Below are 16,574 nucleotides of genomic sequence, written 5' to 3'. Positions count from 1 at the left end.
TGGTTTTATGGTGTTGTCAGTTCATATATCAACTGTATAGCTTGTTTGTGAGCAATTATATGCAAACATTTTGAAAAATGTAAGCGCTACAGCAAACAAAACTGTCTCTGGAGCAGACTTGTGGTTAAAAAAAGGTTTTTGTTATGCATGAAATACATGTCTGAATCATTTGTAGTTGTCAACTATAAACTGAGCTTAATTGTAAACTATTTGACAATCGATTTATCAGTTTGGGTAATTAAGAAAAAGTGTATGAAAATAATCATTAGTCACTAGTTTTTAAATTTATAGTGTTTGTTTCACGGACCTGTTTTCATTGTTGTAAAGATGGTACTAAAACACTTTATTTGGCCATCTTCATTTGTTAGATTATGTAACTGTATATCATGTTTTAAAATAACATATTGTTTTGTGTAACCTCAAGCTAATAGTTGTGTCTTTTGTCTGTTCCACAGGGCTCCAGAGATTATTTTGGGATTGCCGTTTTGTGAAGCCATAGATATGTGGTCCCTAGGCTGTGTGATTGCTGAACTTTTTCTGGGCTGGCCCCTTTACCCTGGGGCCCTGGAGTACGACCAGGTAAACAACCATCTTCTCACCACTTACTTTGTTAGCCTTTGGTTTACCATTGTTCAATATCTCATGTGCAGCTCCTGCTGTCCTCTCCTTTCTGCGTTATATGCATCTTATCCCAGCATCTCTGACTTCTAGGTGCAACTTCTATGAGTCAGTCTCTCCTCTGTGTACCATCTCCACATGGAAAGTTTTACCCTCTTTAAAGTTCAGCCCCACCACTCATCCTAACACTGCCCTGTATACGTAGTGTTACACCCTGTGTTTCCACCCAAGCAGTTATTTTTCTGGTCCCCTCTCTGTCCCTCTTCTTTCTCCTCTCCTCCCTATTCCATTATCCTCTACACTTTCCAATCAAGGCAGCCCATAGAGGAGTGGGTTCAGTGTGTTTGTTTTTGAGTTTGCATTCAATCCAGCTTTCTATTACAGGCTTGCCTTCAGGTTACTGACTCAGACGTGGCTCCCACTGTTGAAGTTTACAGGATTTGTGATCCGTGGCTACTTTAGTCTAAATCTCCCAAAAGATGTGTTTCAGAGATTTTGTTGGACAGACAAGCTGACAAATCCTTAAAAAGGCAGACAGGAGCATTCAACAGCAGAGTTTAGGACAGATGGCTTGAAGCTAGGACAAGAATGCAACATTGTCACAGTGTGTACAGTTGGAAAATCTGTTATTTTAATATGTGCAGGATCTAGGCCTAATGCTGTTTTACAGATACTGGAGGGATTTTCTGTTTGCGGATGGCATGGATAGGAGTGAGAGGAAACTTTTGAGGTTTAGGAAAAGAATCGTTTATGCATAATTACGCACGGAAAGAAATGCTCTGATGGATTGTTTGACTGAAGAAGGAGACTGAAGGCTCAAGTGATTTACAGTACCAAATTAGTGCAGTATTTACTGGTGCCTTGGTGACGTATCCACCTACCCTGAGGACTGCATCAGCTGGTGTCCGTGACGGTGAGCAGAAAGACATATTCTTGTGATTGATGGTATGCCTATTCGGAGCTGTTGGATGTCTGCCCCTCCCAGTAGAGCCCTGACAGTGTCTTCCCAGGACTAGACTGATCTGGGCTTATGTTGAGCTGCTTTACCCTGCACCCGGAGCCCTATCTACTTAAAGCCTGCCAACAGAGCCTCAGTAGGATCCTGCTCTGTCCCATGCAGCACCCTACATTACAGCACTCAGCCCCACTGCACATTGCCGTCATACCAGAGTGTTTTTATGGCCCGGCATCATTTTTCACTCTCCCCGACACAGAGACAGGAGAGATAAGTCAACACCTCCGAAAGAGATTTGACTGGAGCGCTTCACGCCACCAGTCTAGATATGATAAATCTGTTTTTGCAGGAGCCAAAAACAGAGATTGCTGGGGGTGAGTGGTGGGGGCTCTTGACTTAATGAGGGGCTGTTTGGAGCTGATGGTGTGATGAGGGTGGATGGGTTAAATTGGCATAGATGGGGAGTGCTAAAGACAATGAAATAAAAGATAAGAGGTGAGAAGGAGCATGTAGAATGTAGTATGTAGCAGATAGACCCCAAAACCTGCTGTATGTAAATGGCTGACTGACTGAATCCAAATACAGTCCAAGCACTGGCAAACCAACATCACTTTAGAATTCTGCTTGTTAGGTCTCGCACCTCTCAATTGTCTGCTGATTAAAAACACCTGCAGTTAATTTGAGGCTTTGTATGTTCTCCAGGATGACTTAGCAGGATAATTAAGCAGTAAGTTGGAAAGACCTCCTTAAGCATCCCTCTTCTAGCCGCGGTGCCTTTGAGAAGTAGTCAGTATTCCTTCTGTGACTGAAACTGCACTTTGACACCCACCCTATACTGTCTTGCTTTGCCAAGCCTGCCCACTGGCATGCACAGTTCCCCATTCAGTCATGGAATTACCCTAAAGTTGGTAAAACCAGCCAGTTCAGGTTTCTGCCATATTATTTTGGTTCCTGCCGCTTTCTGAAAGCTTAAATTTCATGACGAAGCATAGAGGGAAACTTCCTCTGTGCTTTGTCATTAAATTTGAGCTTAACTAATGTCAAATAAATCATCAATCATTACTTTTCTACTCGTCTTCTGTCTCTCACTGTCACTTCGAGCTATATCAGCGAAAGAAAAATGTGATATTAAAGGACACAAAATCACATTTAGAAGTTGAAATCATTAAGCAGAAACAACACCACCATCATTTCTAACATGTTTGAAGACAAAATTGTCCATGATTCAAAAGGAACAATTACGTGCTCATACTTCATGTGATATAAATAAATATCCTTGTTTTTTTATCATCCAAATTAGTAGTTTTTAGATATTCATTTCTGGTTTTACACCATTTGAGAATGTATCCACCATCATTTATTGGCTTCCACAAGTGAGACGAGATACGTTTGACAGATTGAAGACATTGATAATCATAAATTGTTGCTCTGTTCTGTCATCTAGATCTAAACTATAAATAGAGCAGAAGTTGAAAATAGAAAGCTTGTAAATTTTTGATCCCTTAAATAAATAACCTGACTGGCTGTATGTCAGTAAACAGTTAGGCAGCTGACTGCTGGTGTGAGGTGTCATCCAGGGGCCACAGGGTGATCCGGCTGGAGCAGACTGCAACACCCGTCTTCCCCCTTTCCTTCTTCTTATCTTTCTGCGAGGGGTCTTGTTTCATGCCACACAGCATATTGTATTTATAACTCTGGCTCCTCCTCTTACCTCATCCCCAAGTCACACCACCTTTTGCTTTACTGGTGCAGCAAGAAGCTGCTCAACTCTTTGATGTGACAAACCTCACAATTCAGCCAGTGTCTCGTTAAGAGTGGCTAAGATTAGCTCAGGAGCTGGAGGCTAGGGTGTGTCTTCATTTCCCATATTTTTGTTTTATCTTCCTCCGTCTCCTCTTCACTCACTTTGTGCTTTCTCAGGCACTGTATAAGTGGTGCAACCACGGGGGTCAGTGCACACTAATGCTGAGATCAAACTAATGTGTGCTCACTGAATTTTCTATTCTTTGGGGCTCTGCCCCAACTGTCAGCCCGGAGTATCTGTAAGAATAAGAGGATGTGGATAGGGTCAGTGGAAGCGAAAAGGATTTGGGTCGGCAGTGGTTGAGGCTCCAGAAGGAATATTTTCGTGTAAAGCAGTACAAACTTTACCCCAATGTCAAAAATGTGGAAGAAAGTCATTGTACACCAGGGAGACAGGAGCGTGTGGGTCAATTATTCTAAGCCCATTAGATTTACTTTTATTTGTTGCAGTGGATATCATTGAAATGCATCCTTTGCAGAGTGCATTGTTATATGGACTGTCATAAAATAATTGCTGCTCGTGCTTCCTGTCTGCCCCGTAGCAGGCCCAGGCTCGCCAGATAGTTGTTTTATGTAGCGGTAGCTTTGCACCAGTGATCTCACTGGTTTGTGAGATCTCTGCAGAGACACGCCTTCCAGGAAAAATAAGGGTTTTCCCGTCACAAGAATTTTCCCACCCACACACACACACACACACACACACACACACACACACACACACACACACACACACTGAATGTGTTGTGTTTTTGTGTCTGTTGCTGTTTACATGATGTTGCTGAACTACAGCACAGCCATATTATGAACACGAAAGGAGGGAAAAGTAGTCAGTGTAGTTCTAGAGGGAAGTTTGTTGGTTTCAATAATTCTTGACTGTGTTATGAATAGTCGTGAACAGTATCAAATACAGAAAGTGAAAAACAAGGGAGAGAGATTTTGGTTGATGTAAATCAGCTTGTGTAGGGAAAATGACTAAATAAATGAAAACAGCCTAATGTGTTTTATGATACTGTCTCGATATAAATGAGCGAATCTTTACCAGTCTCGCAGACGATATTCATCATGTGTGCTATCAGAATCCTCTTTATTATAACCTTATGTAGTCAACTAACAGAGACATAGGTCACACCCTCACACACACATTTCAGCATGTACACCTCAGTGACAGACAGATAGAAGCTACCGCTCAAGCAACACATTTAGCAGGAAGGGCAACATGAAGAACAACACAAGGGGCTTCCAACAAAAACATTTTTTGTCTCTGTAGTCCACGTATTAGATGTTAGGTGCCTCATGTAACTCACTCACACTTCTTCACAATTCTCACTGTTCTCCAAATGCACAGCTCTTTGCGCTCTCTTTGCTTCTCAGCAGCACTGAATCTCTAATGGTTCTTGTCCTTTACACTTGTGTGTGATTGACGTCAGCCAGACTTCTCACTTGACTCCTCATAAACCTGCGTGAGACACTCTTGCCTCGCAGCATCTGACTGACAAGCATCATTACGCAGCAAAACATTTGGCATTGAGACCATAGGAACCTTGTTATCAAAGTATACATGAAAAAGACACTGACGCCTTCCAGAGATCATAAACACAAGCTGCACTTAGTGCAGGGGTCTTATTTGAGTCTAGCAATTCCTCGGGAATGTGCTATGTTCAAGGCCTCTACAGCTGTCTCTGTCGTGTACTGTACACATCCACGCAGTGACTTTGACTCTGAGGGACTTGATAGTGTGATGTCACTGTCAATGGCCTTGTAAATTATCAGTACATAAAAGAGTATGTCAGTATAAGGTGCTCTGGTGATGTGTTTTGGAGGGTGTCTTTGATGGAGCAATTAACAACAGTGGGGAAAAAAACACATCATTCATTGTTGAAGTGATATGTTTAGAATTAAGATAAATGTTGATCATTTTACATGAGATGGTATTACAGAGCTTTTTTTATTTCACTTTAAACCAACAAAAAAATGGCCTTTTGCTTCAGCAACAAGATTTATATCTTCTTCTGCTCTCCCTCCCTTCCCTCCTTATGTCCAACAGATTCGCTACATTTCTCAGACACAGGGTTTGCCGGGGGAACATCTATTGAATGCGGGGACAAAGACAGCACGGTTCTTTTGCAGAGAGTCTGACTCGCCGTATGCAGCATGGAGACTAAAGGTGATTTATTACACATCCGAAAAATGGCAAATTTGATTATTACCTGTTCATAAAATGAGTAAAAATGTTTTGCTTCACTGAAAGCTAATGTTAAAGTTTCCAAAAACTTGAAAAACAAAGACAGCATTTCCTAATACGAAGCAATCATATCTTTCCCGGATAAACTAGCACAAAATAATGAACTGTCTGACAAAATATACTTATTATATAGTACATACTCAGTCTGCTAGTTCCAGTCCCTCACACACTGTGAATAAGCCTGAGGTCCTACAGTGACATTTTTCTAATGTCAAATTTACTAGCAGAGGCAATACATTTTGAGAGCATGAGTCATGAATGCCCTGCCTACTTCCCTACTTAGGAAGTTCTTCTCAATTTCATACAGAACCTACAGTTTTCTACAACCATAAACTATTAAAAGCACAACATAACTGAGCACAGTGACTGTTTTAATGAATTCAGTTCTTACTACATATGTTCTTCTTCTGTAGTCAACAGATGAGCATGAGACGGAGACGGGAATGAAATCAAAGGAAGCAAGGAAGTACATCTTCAGCTGTTTGGATGACATAGCGCACGTACGTTCAGCTGCTCGGACCACATTGTACTTAACCGGACTTCAGAGGAAGTTCAACATCAAATGTTTAGAGGATGTAGGCGACTAGGTCTTTACCAGAGGAAGTACACGTACAGCTGTATGAACAAAACAGAGCGTATACATCTTACTACTCGGGAAAAAAGTTTGCCTCTAAGCTGAACTTCTCTTCAGTTAAATACTAAACCCGAGTTTAAAAAATGAAGGTTCAGGTTTCACTCACTATATTCAGAGACCACAGAAGGAATTTCCCCAAGCAGCCATCAATGCTTGTTAAGGTCTGTACTTTTGTAAGACAGAGTAGATTCTTGAGAATTCATATTCATGACAATTGTTTGTGTCATTCTTTAGAAATCAAGTCATATTTAAAAAATTCCATTGAGTCATCATACACACAGAGTACTGCATTGAAACAGTTCTCATTTATTGTACTTAATAATAATATACATTTTATTTGTTTGGTGGCGCCTTTCAAGTCACCCAAGGTCACCTTACATAGGATAAAAGCATAAAATCACAGAGTAATAAATTAAGTCTTTTATTATGCTTTTCTGTAGATAAACAGTTAATTATTATTTGCAGACATATCAAATGGTACAAACATATAGACCAAAAATTAGGAAATATCATTAACAAGTTACAGAAGAAATACAGATGGAAAGGTTATTTTGACAAGTAGTTTCAACAGTAAAATGTTTGTATTCCAGGTGAACTTGGTGATGAATCTGGAAGGTAGTGACTTGCTAGCGGATAAGGCAGACCGTAGGGAGTTTGTTGGCCTGCTGAAGAAGATGCTGATGATTGATGCAGAAGAGAGGATCTCCCCCGCTGAAGCCCTCAGCCACCCCTTTGTGACAATGCAACACCTGCTCGACTTTCCCCATAGCAACCAGTGAGTCCCTTTTTGCCCCAGTTTTTCAGACATGTCGTGTCATTTTGACCTCCCTACGTAACCCTCCATGTCACCTCTCTGCCCACAGTGTGAAGTCATGTTTCCACATCATGGATGTTTGCTGGACTCGTCCCAGTGCATACGAGGCAGCCAACAGAAATAAAGGTCCTTTTGTCAGACCTGTGACCACAACCGCTGCTGCCTCTGTTAACCACCCATTCAGCAAGATTGCGGGTGTCCACACTCAAGTAAGTCGTCAGGAGGTGTCTGCATCACGATCTGCCATTATTATTGATGTGGAGTTCTAGCTATATTATGGTCATAATCAATCATCTGGGAGTTAAATTGTATTTTAAAGCAACAGAACCACATACTATGCTGGTATATATGATAACTAATACATTATTTATACTTTTTTTGTTCTTGAATTGGGAAATCGAAAAAAAAAGACATTATCTGAGTGATGGAATAATCACAGATGGCGTGGGTTATTGACATGCAGTCTGCTGTTCTGTTCATCTGCTCCTGTGAAGACTGATCATGTAGACAATTTCCTCGCTGTTATTGCTTTCGTGTATGCTGACTTGCCCATCTTATTGCGTCTCAGCACAGCTGTCATGGCAACAAAATCACGTCATGTTTCTGAGGTCATGGCAACAGTGCAAATCGGTGTTGTTGCTGAGGAGAAATAAAGGAGATGACCCTTTTTCTTTTTGAAAGCGTTTGATCTTCATAATCTAAAAGATATCAAAAGCCACTTTACTATGAATGAAACATGGAAATATGACCAAATGTGAGACTTAATTTGTAACACAATGTAATCACAGCTGGATATATGAATTATCAGTGTACCTACAAGAAAGATATAAAAAGCTGTCTCATTCCTGCCAATCTATAATTTGTTTTAATCAAGCAATATAATAAAAGGGCAAACTTCCTGTTCAGGAGAAATGTACATGAAAATGTGATGGCTTTTTTAGTATTATCCTCTCAAAGGCTGCTTTGTGTTTACTACCATGTGTGTGGGGGCAGGGCTACATGCAGGAGCTGCTGCAGAACAATATAAGCCTAGTTCTCGTTATTCAATAAATGTGATTATAGCCAGGCACGAGTGCAGCGTGAGTAGTGAAGCAGAGGCACATGCTCGACTGTTCTTTGTTTATCGCTCACTCAAAGAGCGAGTTCAACACTGTTTGACGACCTTTTATTTATCCAGCTTAAAGAAAAATTCTAACTGAGGTGAGATTGGATAAATTGGCCCCAGAAAGATGGTTATTACCCTATTTGCCAGTTAGTTTATGAGCATGTTCATCCAGAAAGGCATCCAGTCGTATGCAGTATCATCAGATCAAGGGAAGCATTTTAAGAATAATGAAGTCTTGATGAATACTCATTTAATCATTTCCTTTGCTTAATGGAATCCGGTCTGTGACTTTTTTTCTTTTCCCAGAGACTTGATTAGCAAGCTTAGGTTCTTTTTGATTCACTTCCTTGAACTTCCTGGATTAGATCAGCTTTGTGTTCTAGGTCATGGTAATGATCTACCACAGGTGAGCCAAGTGAGCCACCGTCTGTAGTCTGAAAAGCCATGGTTATGCCTAAAGTTAACTGACTAACCCTCTAATCTCTCAGTACAAATCAGGTTCCTAGACTCTGTCTGGCTGAAAAGCAGACTGCTCTGGACAGAGATGTCGCCATCTACTGACTCTTTAATGCTACTGTTGATCATTTTAATACCTCAAAAAAGTTCAGTCAGAACCCTTTCTGTCTTTTTTTAGGGGTTAGCCCCATCAGCCCCCTCAGTAATGCACCCTGGGATACCCCTGCAGACAGGAAGTGGCCAGTTTGGATGCAACGATTCATTTCAGCAGGCACTCATTCTATGTCCCCCAACCATTCAAGGTAGGACGTGTAAATCTTTATTTAACTTGTTTATTATTATTTATAGTGGTTAGAAGAAAAAAAAAGGTAAAAATATCTGTTGCCCCTGCAGGAATCCCCACCAACACAGCTAAAGCAGCAGGCTACTCTGTTCGAATGGAGGCTTCTGTTCCTCTTGTCACTCAAGCACCCCCCATCCAACCCATACAAATAAGACCAGGAGTCATAACTCAGGTAAGGGGGGTAGCAAGGATGGGAGTCATGGCAATAATGTTGAGAGGACATAGACTGAAGACGCTTTTCTTGCCTGCACTTCAACAGGCCTGGTCCAACCGTGCACAGCAGATCTTGGTGCCCACTTGGCAGCAGGTGACATCAGTGCCCCCACCACCGACCACTTTGGCGTCTGATACTGTGGCAGGCTCACAGAGACTGGGTGACTGGGGGTAAGCAATTATTTTTGTCTGTTTCAGGAGTGTTACAGCACATTATCTCTTTGACGCATTATCTATATCTTTTCTATGTATATATTCCTCATAGTTCCAATATATGCTTTTACATAAAGCAATATTTATTGGTGCCTTTTTAACTTTAGTTGCTATGTACACCCTTGGGAATGTCTGTACTGCTCTGATACAGCACACTTGCTCCCCTGAATGTTAATGATCGATGAGTCATGCATGTCCTTTGGGACCAGTGGCTGAGACCATTTTGTCAGTAATGGCGCTAAGGGCTTTTGGCTCAATTTGCAATGTTCTGTTTTCTTAATGCAGGAAAGTGCGTCCCCATGGAAACCATTATAGCTCCATGATTGCACACCCGCAGCCATTCTTAACCAACCAAATGACCATGTCCACCCACCAGCCAATCAACATAGGCATTGCACATGTGGTGTGGCCACAGCCAGCTGCCAACAAGAGAGCCAAGCCTTGTGTGAACAGGTATGACATGTGAGTGATGGCCCTTTAAAACTAAACACGTTCTCACAGCGTTTTCCATTTCTAAAATTGACTTGTTTCTTCAATAGGGGCAGCAACTACTCCCAAAACACAAACATCCAAAATTTAGCATGCCAGTCCCCAAAGATGGCCGATATAGCAAAGAATGTGCAGGAGGTAGAGGAGGAGGCAGCCAGATGCCCAGAGACAGGGCGTACCGCTAGTGAGCAGCGAGGAACAGAGCAGGTGGAGGAGGACGATGAAGAGAACTGCTGTAAAGTGGAGCCAGACTGTGAGGAGCTTTCAGTTTCGCAGGAGCAGCGGCAGGCCATGGTGATCTCTGACCTGGCTAGCCCGTCTGTCAGCGTCATCAGTATAAGCAGCGATGAAGAGGAGAGTGTGCAAAGACACTCGATGGGGGAGTGAGTACTGACCGCCTGGTTCTTTTTAACGCTTCAATAAATTTGCTTTAAAAGGTTTGTGACTTACTTTATTAATTTCTTTCTGCACACAGGTGTAAGGGTAGTGCAGATTGTGAGGCATGTCAGAGCACTGTCAGTATGGAGAGGGTCTGCTCCCTTAGCAGTCCAGACAGCACGCTCAGCACCAGCTCTTCAGCCTCAGCCCAGTCCAGCACCTCACCCTGCAAACACCCCAACAGGTACGATCAACACAACTGATTCAAAGAAAAAGCTCCTTCAAATGTTTTGCTTCCACTTCACACTGCAGCAAAGGAATCTCCTGTCTAACACCCATCCTTATTTGACCCTCGTAGTATGTCAGATGATGAACAAGAGAGTGGTTGTGACACGGTGGATAGCTCGCCCGCCTCGGATGCCTCCGGCCACAGCAACAGTCCATTCACAGGCCGACGCTTCATCGCTGGCAGCAATCAGAACTGCGAGCCCCGTGTAGCGTGTGTTGCCCCAGAGACCGAGCCCAGCAAACCAACAGTTCGTACTGTCGTGGTGCCTCCGATGAGGGTGCAGAACAACAACAACAACAACCCTGCTATCATCAGTGAAACTCCTGGCAACACAGGTAAGACTGGACACATGATACACTAGTGTGTCAGACTTTGAGTTGACCTAATAAGAGCATTGGATCTTTCTAAACCTAAATTACCAGATGAATAATGCAGGTGACACAGCATTTTTATTTCTGCACACTCATGTGTCTCAAGTACACACTGATGGTGTTTTCCACTCAAGTGCATGAGTAGGTCACTCTAGCTCAAAGATCCAGTCACCACTGCTGCTGTCTGCTCCACAGGTCACATGGCTTGGGATTATGCAGTCTTTGTAGGCCACAGAGGTTCTCACAGGTGATTATGGGTGACCTGCCCTTATGTATCCGCTCTGATCTCTCGAGTGGATATTTGTTTGCCGTCAACACTCCTAATTCTGAGAGCCCCTTTATCTATCTGTGTGGATGTGCACTTCTTAAAGCGACAGACGACATGCGGAATTGGCTCAAAATGTTTTAGTGTCCTGAAATGAATGTTTCTTTCAGGTGTTAAAATGGAGTTACGCATGCTGTATGTAGGCTTTAAAACAGCTGTGGTCGGTGGGATGTCAAAGTGTGTTTCACTGATTTAACAGCTAACTTTCTGTAGTGGAGGGTTCAATTATAAATCCTCAGAGAAAATCATTCAGAGACGTATTGCTTCTCATGTCAAAGGCATCCCCCCAACCCTAAAAATATTGCAACTAAAGCCTCACATAAAAGGGCACAGCTTGCTATTCTGGTGCTACCAGGTGTATTTTTAGCCAAGGGCCTGACCCCACTATAAGCTTAGTTACCAACTCCTTCCAGTTCCCCCCAAACATATCTATTTATAAACACCTAGATCATATTCAGAGGACAGATGCGACTGTATTTAAAGGTTTGGAGCTGATCAGCACCGCTGAAATCACTGACAAGTCTACAAAGCCTCCTGACATAAATTTCATTTCTGCATTTGTGGTTGGATGAAATCTCGTGTGCCTTTTTTAAACCTGCTAGTTACATTGTGATATTGTGTGACACCAAAGCACCTGCATTAATCTATGTCATCTCCATCTCCCTGTGTTTTTCCATCCATGCCCCTTTACTTGACCTCCTACTTCAGTCTTCGAGTCTTCATGCCAGTCCAAAGGGCGAGGCATTCCTGGGCGACAACATCACCACTCCACTCCCCTCCTCAACAGGCCGCAGAAGATCACCCCTGCATTCCAGCCCCAGCAACAGCAGCCTATAGGCTTTGGGCAGGTGAGCAGATGTAGTCACGTATATGCTACATATATCTTTTAAATCGTCCCTCTTTTACAGGAAGGCATTACTTAATTCTTAAATAAGTGTTTATTATTATACTATTGCCATATCATTTAAGAAAAACCTTTATTCTGTTTTCTTCTTTCTTTTCCTTTTCATTGAAGCACTTTGCAACCATGTGCTATATAAAGTTAATATAATAAGTTCAAACATTCAGTCCCATCTATCAAGCAGAATGTTCAGCATAAGCAATTGTATGGTTAGAGAGAATTTGTGGTTATTGAAAATAGAAGTTGGCAGTATTTGCTTATGGGAAGTCCCATTTTACAGCATTGTCAGGTTAGGTCATTTTATCCTGTGTCTCTCCCTGTGCTGGTATATGAAAAAGCGATGAAGTTGGCAAATCAGAAAGTACCGGAAAGTCCCAATTTCTCAAGTGACTATAGTGGCTTTGACCACACTCTGTGTATTTAGATGATAAAGAGAACAGAGCATTTGAATTACAGATATTTTCCATAGCAGAGCAGCAGCCAAGAGCATACTTCATACTGTAAATGGGACTTAATTCATCTGCCACAGTAGCTTTTGCTAACAAAGCTATCAGCTACGCTCAAGATGACACACAGTGGGTGGGTTAGGGTTTCCAACTGTGTTTAAAAATAAGTTATTTGACTGTAATGCTGCTTACTGCATTGTCAGTAAGACAAAGACAATATTGTCATGTTAGACACACATTAAGATGTGGTGGATGTTAGAATTTGTGATGACTAATTAGAGACACAACGCTGACATGTAAAAATGTGTAAACAGCAGCATCTAGTGGCTCATTCAAATCTGAGTGTCAACATAGTGTTCATCTTTCCCTAGGTGCAGCATTTCAGTTCCTGCCATCAAGAATGGAACGGCAACTTTGCCCACCGGAGACCCCAGGCCTATATCCCTCCCACCATGCATGGGCATACCTTCACCCTGTCCCACAGCAGCCCAAACCACACCACGGGGCCCCACCCCCACCTTGGGGGCCACCCGCACTCCCAGCCCACCTTGCTGTCCTACCCGCCATCTGGTCCTCTGGTCACGGCTGCACCCGTGGCCCACCTCCTGGCCTCCCCCGTAGCCTCCCGCCCCGTCCTCCAGCCCACCTACAGCATCTCCCACCCGGCAGGCATCGTGCATCAGGTCACAGTGGGCATCAACCCCCGGCTGCTGCCCTCCCCCACCTTGCACCCCCAGGGCCAATTCAAGCCCCTCTTTCCCCCGCACTCTTACATTGCCTCGCCCGCCTACGCCAGTTTCCCGCTCAGCCCCACCAAAATAAACCAGTACCCTTACATCTGAGCATGACTGCCCAGGTTTCCTTCATACCACCTGAGGGCTAAGTGAACAGGGCGAATTCTATCTTAAACCACAAACAACATGGTTCTCATTTCAAAACCATGGCACAACCACAGAGAAAGCAAGCTATTTTTTGAATCATGTTGACTTGGGTGTAATTGAACTTCAAGCTTTAAAAAAGAAAAACAAGAGTTCCAATGGTGGAGATGATTTGGGCAAAATTAAGAAGGAAATAATGTATGAATGATTGAATGAAAGAATGAATGAGTAGTTAAACTCACACTTAATGTGTTTTGCACATTTGATATATCTTTGCATCGGATCTTCTACGAATACTCCTCAAAACAGGTAAATAATTGGGGTGGTGTTGAATAGTTAGGACTTTGCACCCCTGATCCCAGCTATTTTTCTATATTGCCTTCTTACGTGTGCAAGACACATTCATATTTGTAAAGCCATCCCAGTCTCTAGCTCTAGATTGACAGATGCACACATGTTGTCCACAGTGTATGTTGTACTGCGTTTGAAGTATTTGTACCTTTTCGGTGTCTTTTGGTGTTAGCAATGTCAAGTCAATTAACCGATTTAAATAGGGTTGTTCCTCACGCTGCATGTGGTCTTGCATGAGCAAAAATGTAAACGGAAAGATGCATAGACGTTGCTCTTATTGTTCGTGTCACAAGACTCGCTGCATTGTATAACTGTCCCCAGCCATAGTGCCTTACATATTTGAGGTTGTTAATGTTACTACTTATATATGACTATATCCATGAATATTAATGTACTGGACTGCAGCACTTGAAATTCCAATCAGTTGATGCATCCTATGTGTGAGTATATATATGCACATGTGTATATGTCCATGCATAGCCTGCATTGATGTGATGTATCGCGGATAGCGGTGCTTATTTTTTGGAGTCAGTGTATATTTCAGTGTGTAGTGAGTTACTTTTCTGTTCTTTCAAGAAGAACAGCATGCTTTGCTGTTGCGAATGCTTACTGTTTCATTAAAAAAACTGTTTTTTTTTTCTGTTCTCCCTATCCTGAATGAACTAGTGTACAAAGTGCAAGTACTGAGTATTGCTTAATATTTGATAATCACTTTCTATTTAGTGAAACTCTTATTATGAACAGTATTTGTTACTGTTTGACGAAACTGCAATACAATCTAAATCGTCAATTTTTTTTTTCTTTTTCGTCTTCGTATTTTCATTTTGAGTGTTTTCACATTGTTTCTTAGATGTTTAGAAGTGTGGTGGGCATGGCTTTGATTAGGTAAGGAAAAAATGCAAATTAATTCATGGTATGGAATCTTCTAAGCCTGAGCAAACCATGCAGTATTTGATATACACACATATATGGACATATATTATAGAGCTAGACTATTTAGTACAGATGCTTGATAAGGTGTGAGTTAATTGTGTGCAATTCTCTCATTTATGCATGTGTGACAAAGTTAACTTTTTCCCTTTACATTATACCATTTGTTAAAGGCTTAAGGCTTATCAGTGTCAACTGCTTATTTTATACATTCCGTCAGGGAGGATATATATATGTGTGTGTGTGTATATATATATATATATATATATATATATATATATATATATATATATATATATATATATATATATATATATATATATATATATATATATATATATATATATATATATATATGTATGTGTATGTGTATATATATGTATATGTATATGTATGTGTATATGTCTATGTATATATATATATATCTATGTATATGTTTGTGTATATATATATTTCTATTTATATATCTATGTATATGTCTATGTATATATGTCACTTTATATATCTATGTATATATCTATGTATATGTCTATGTATATATGTATATCTATGTATATATCTATGTATATGTTTGTGTATATATATATATATATATATATATATATATATATATATCTATGTATATGTATGTGTATATATATATATATATATATATATATATATATATATATCTATATATGTGTATATATATGTGTACATATATACACACATATATATGTAGAAATATATGTATGTGTAGATATGCTGTGCGTGCATATTTTCTGTTCATTTTACTAGTTTTGTGTGTAATTTTTTTTGTCTTTTATTTTCAAATGAAGTTGCTTGTGCAGCACCAAAGACTGTAATTCATTTTTCTGAGCAAGGTAGCTATTCTGTTTGCATAGACCTCAGTTATACTGTAGTCGTAGAAATGGGGTTAAATTTAAACAAAACAAAAAAAATTGTATTTAAAAAAAATGGCCGAGGTTTTGTCTAGCTTATTGGGCAATTAATAAGTCGTATCATTTCTTCTTGAATGTATCATAGATAAGCTGCTATATGATGATTGCCACTTCAATAGCTGTGAAATTAGGTGATTTCTGAGTTTAAAAACCTAGCGTTGCTATTTTTGTATAGGTCCCTAATTATCTGAAATAGAAGTGGTTTTGATTTTTTGTGTTTTTTGCGTTCATATTTGGAGTGTCATTGTAACTACTGTATTGCTGATGATGAACATTAGTTGCATTTGTTGTTTCTCGGGGTGTGTGTTTTTGCATCAGTATTTTATCCTTATTAACCTTTCGGGCTCATCACTGCATATAAATGATGTATCGATGTAACTTAATTTTTTGTATGTTTTCATATTGACGTTTTGTACACATCTAAAGCTGTAGCTTGCAGGATTGATTTAACTTTTTCATTGTACGTATACTACCAGTAATCTTTGGTGTGTTACAGGAGCACTGTGAGATGCCAGAAAAAGAGAAAACAAAAAAAAAAGATCCATTGCATTGATTGAAAAGCTTCAGTAATGTTTCCACTAATTACACACAAATGCACCCACCACTAAGCATTCACACGGATTGTAAGGCTTGTGAGGGGTTTGGGTGATTAGACCGTGTGTCTAAAAAAAATGAATTCAGCCCAAATGTTTCTGTTCCAAAATAATGTTTTACAACTTGTTTTTACTGTTAAATTGATTTGAACAAAAATATTTTCTGCAACCTTTTCACTGTTCAATGTTTTATCTGGCTAGAATATCAGTTTCACAGTTGTGATGTTCTAAACTGCCTTGTGTTCGGATCGCTCTCCCCTTTATGAGTGTCTCATATCAAGAACGC

The 16,574-nt window shown here is 40.7% G+C and overlaps 1 protein-coding gene across 3 annotated transcripts in view; it reads left to right on the top strand.

Annotated features, from left to right (window-relative positions):
• Positions 1–14,610, top strand: part of LOC115580242 (homeodomain-interacting protein kinase 3-like) — a 38,023-nt gene extending 23,413 nt beyond the window's left edge. For 2 of the 3 annotated variants that reach the window (XM_030414383.1, XM_030414385.1), the window contains exons 3-16: positions 456–579; positions 5,421–5,540; positions 6,032–6,118; positions 6,843–7,027; positions 7,116–7,275; positions 8,806–8,929; positions 9,021–9,142; positions 9,230–9,354; positions 9,682–9,858; positions 9,936–10,268; positions 10,361–10,507; positions 10,622–10,887; positions 11,957–12,096; positions 12,967–14,610. In XM_030414383.1, the coding sequence (XP_030270243.1) occupies positions 456–579; positions 5,421–5,540; positions 6,032–6,118; positions 6,843–7,027; positions 7,116–7,275; positions 8,806–8,929; positions 9,021–9,142; positions 9,230–9,354; positions 9,682–9,858; positions 9,936–10,268; positions 10,361–10,507; positions 10,622–10,887; positions 11,957–12,096; positions 12,967–13,437 (2,581 nt within the window). In that variant the 3' untranslated portion in view covers positions 13,438–14,610. The remainder of the gene's footprint in view (positions 1–455; positions 580–5,420; positions 5,541–6,031; positions 6,119–6,842; positions 7,028–7,115; positions 7,276–8,805; positions 8,930–9,020; positions 9,143–9,229; positions 9,355–9,681; positions 9,859–9,935; positions 10,269–10,360; positions 10,508–10,621; positions 10,888–11,956; positions 12,097–12,966) is intronic. The other variant, XM_030414384.1, reaches the window with a different exon arrangement.
• Positions 14,611–16,574: the final 1,964 nt, after the last annotated feature.

Source organism: Sparus aurata, chromosome 4 (genome assembly GCF_900880675.1).
Source record: "Sparus aurata chromosome 4, fSpaAur1.1, whole genome shotgun sequence".
Lineage (NCBI taxonomy): Eukaryota > Metazoa > Chordata > Actinopteri > Spariformes > Sparidae > Sparus > Sparus aurata.
The sequence above is the reverse complement of the archived record's forward strand: the minus strand, read 5'-3'. Positions and strand labels throughout refer to the sequence as shown.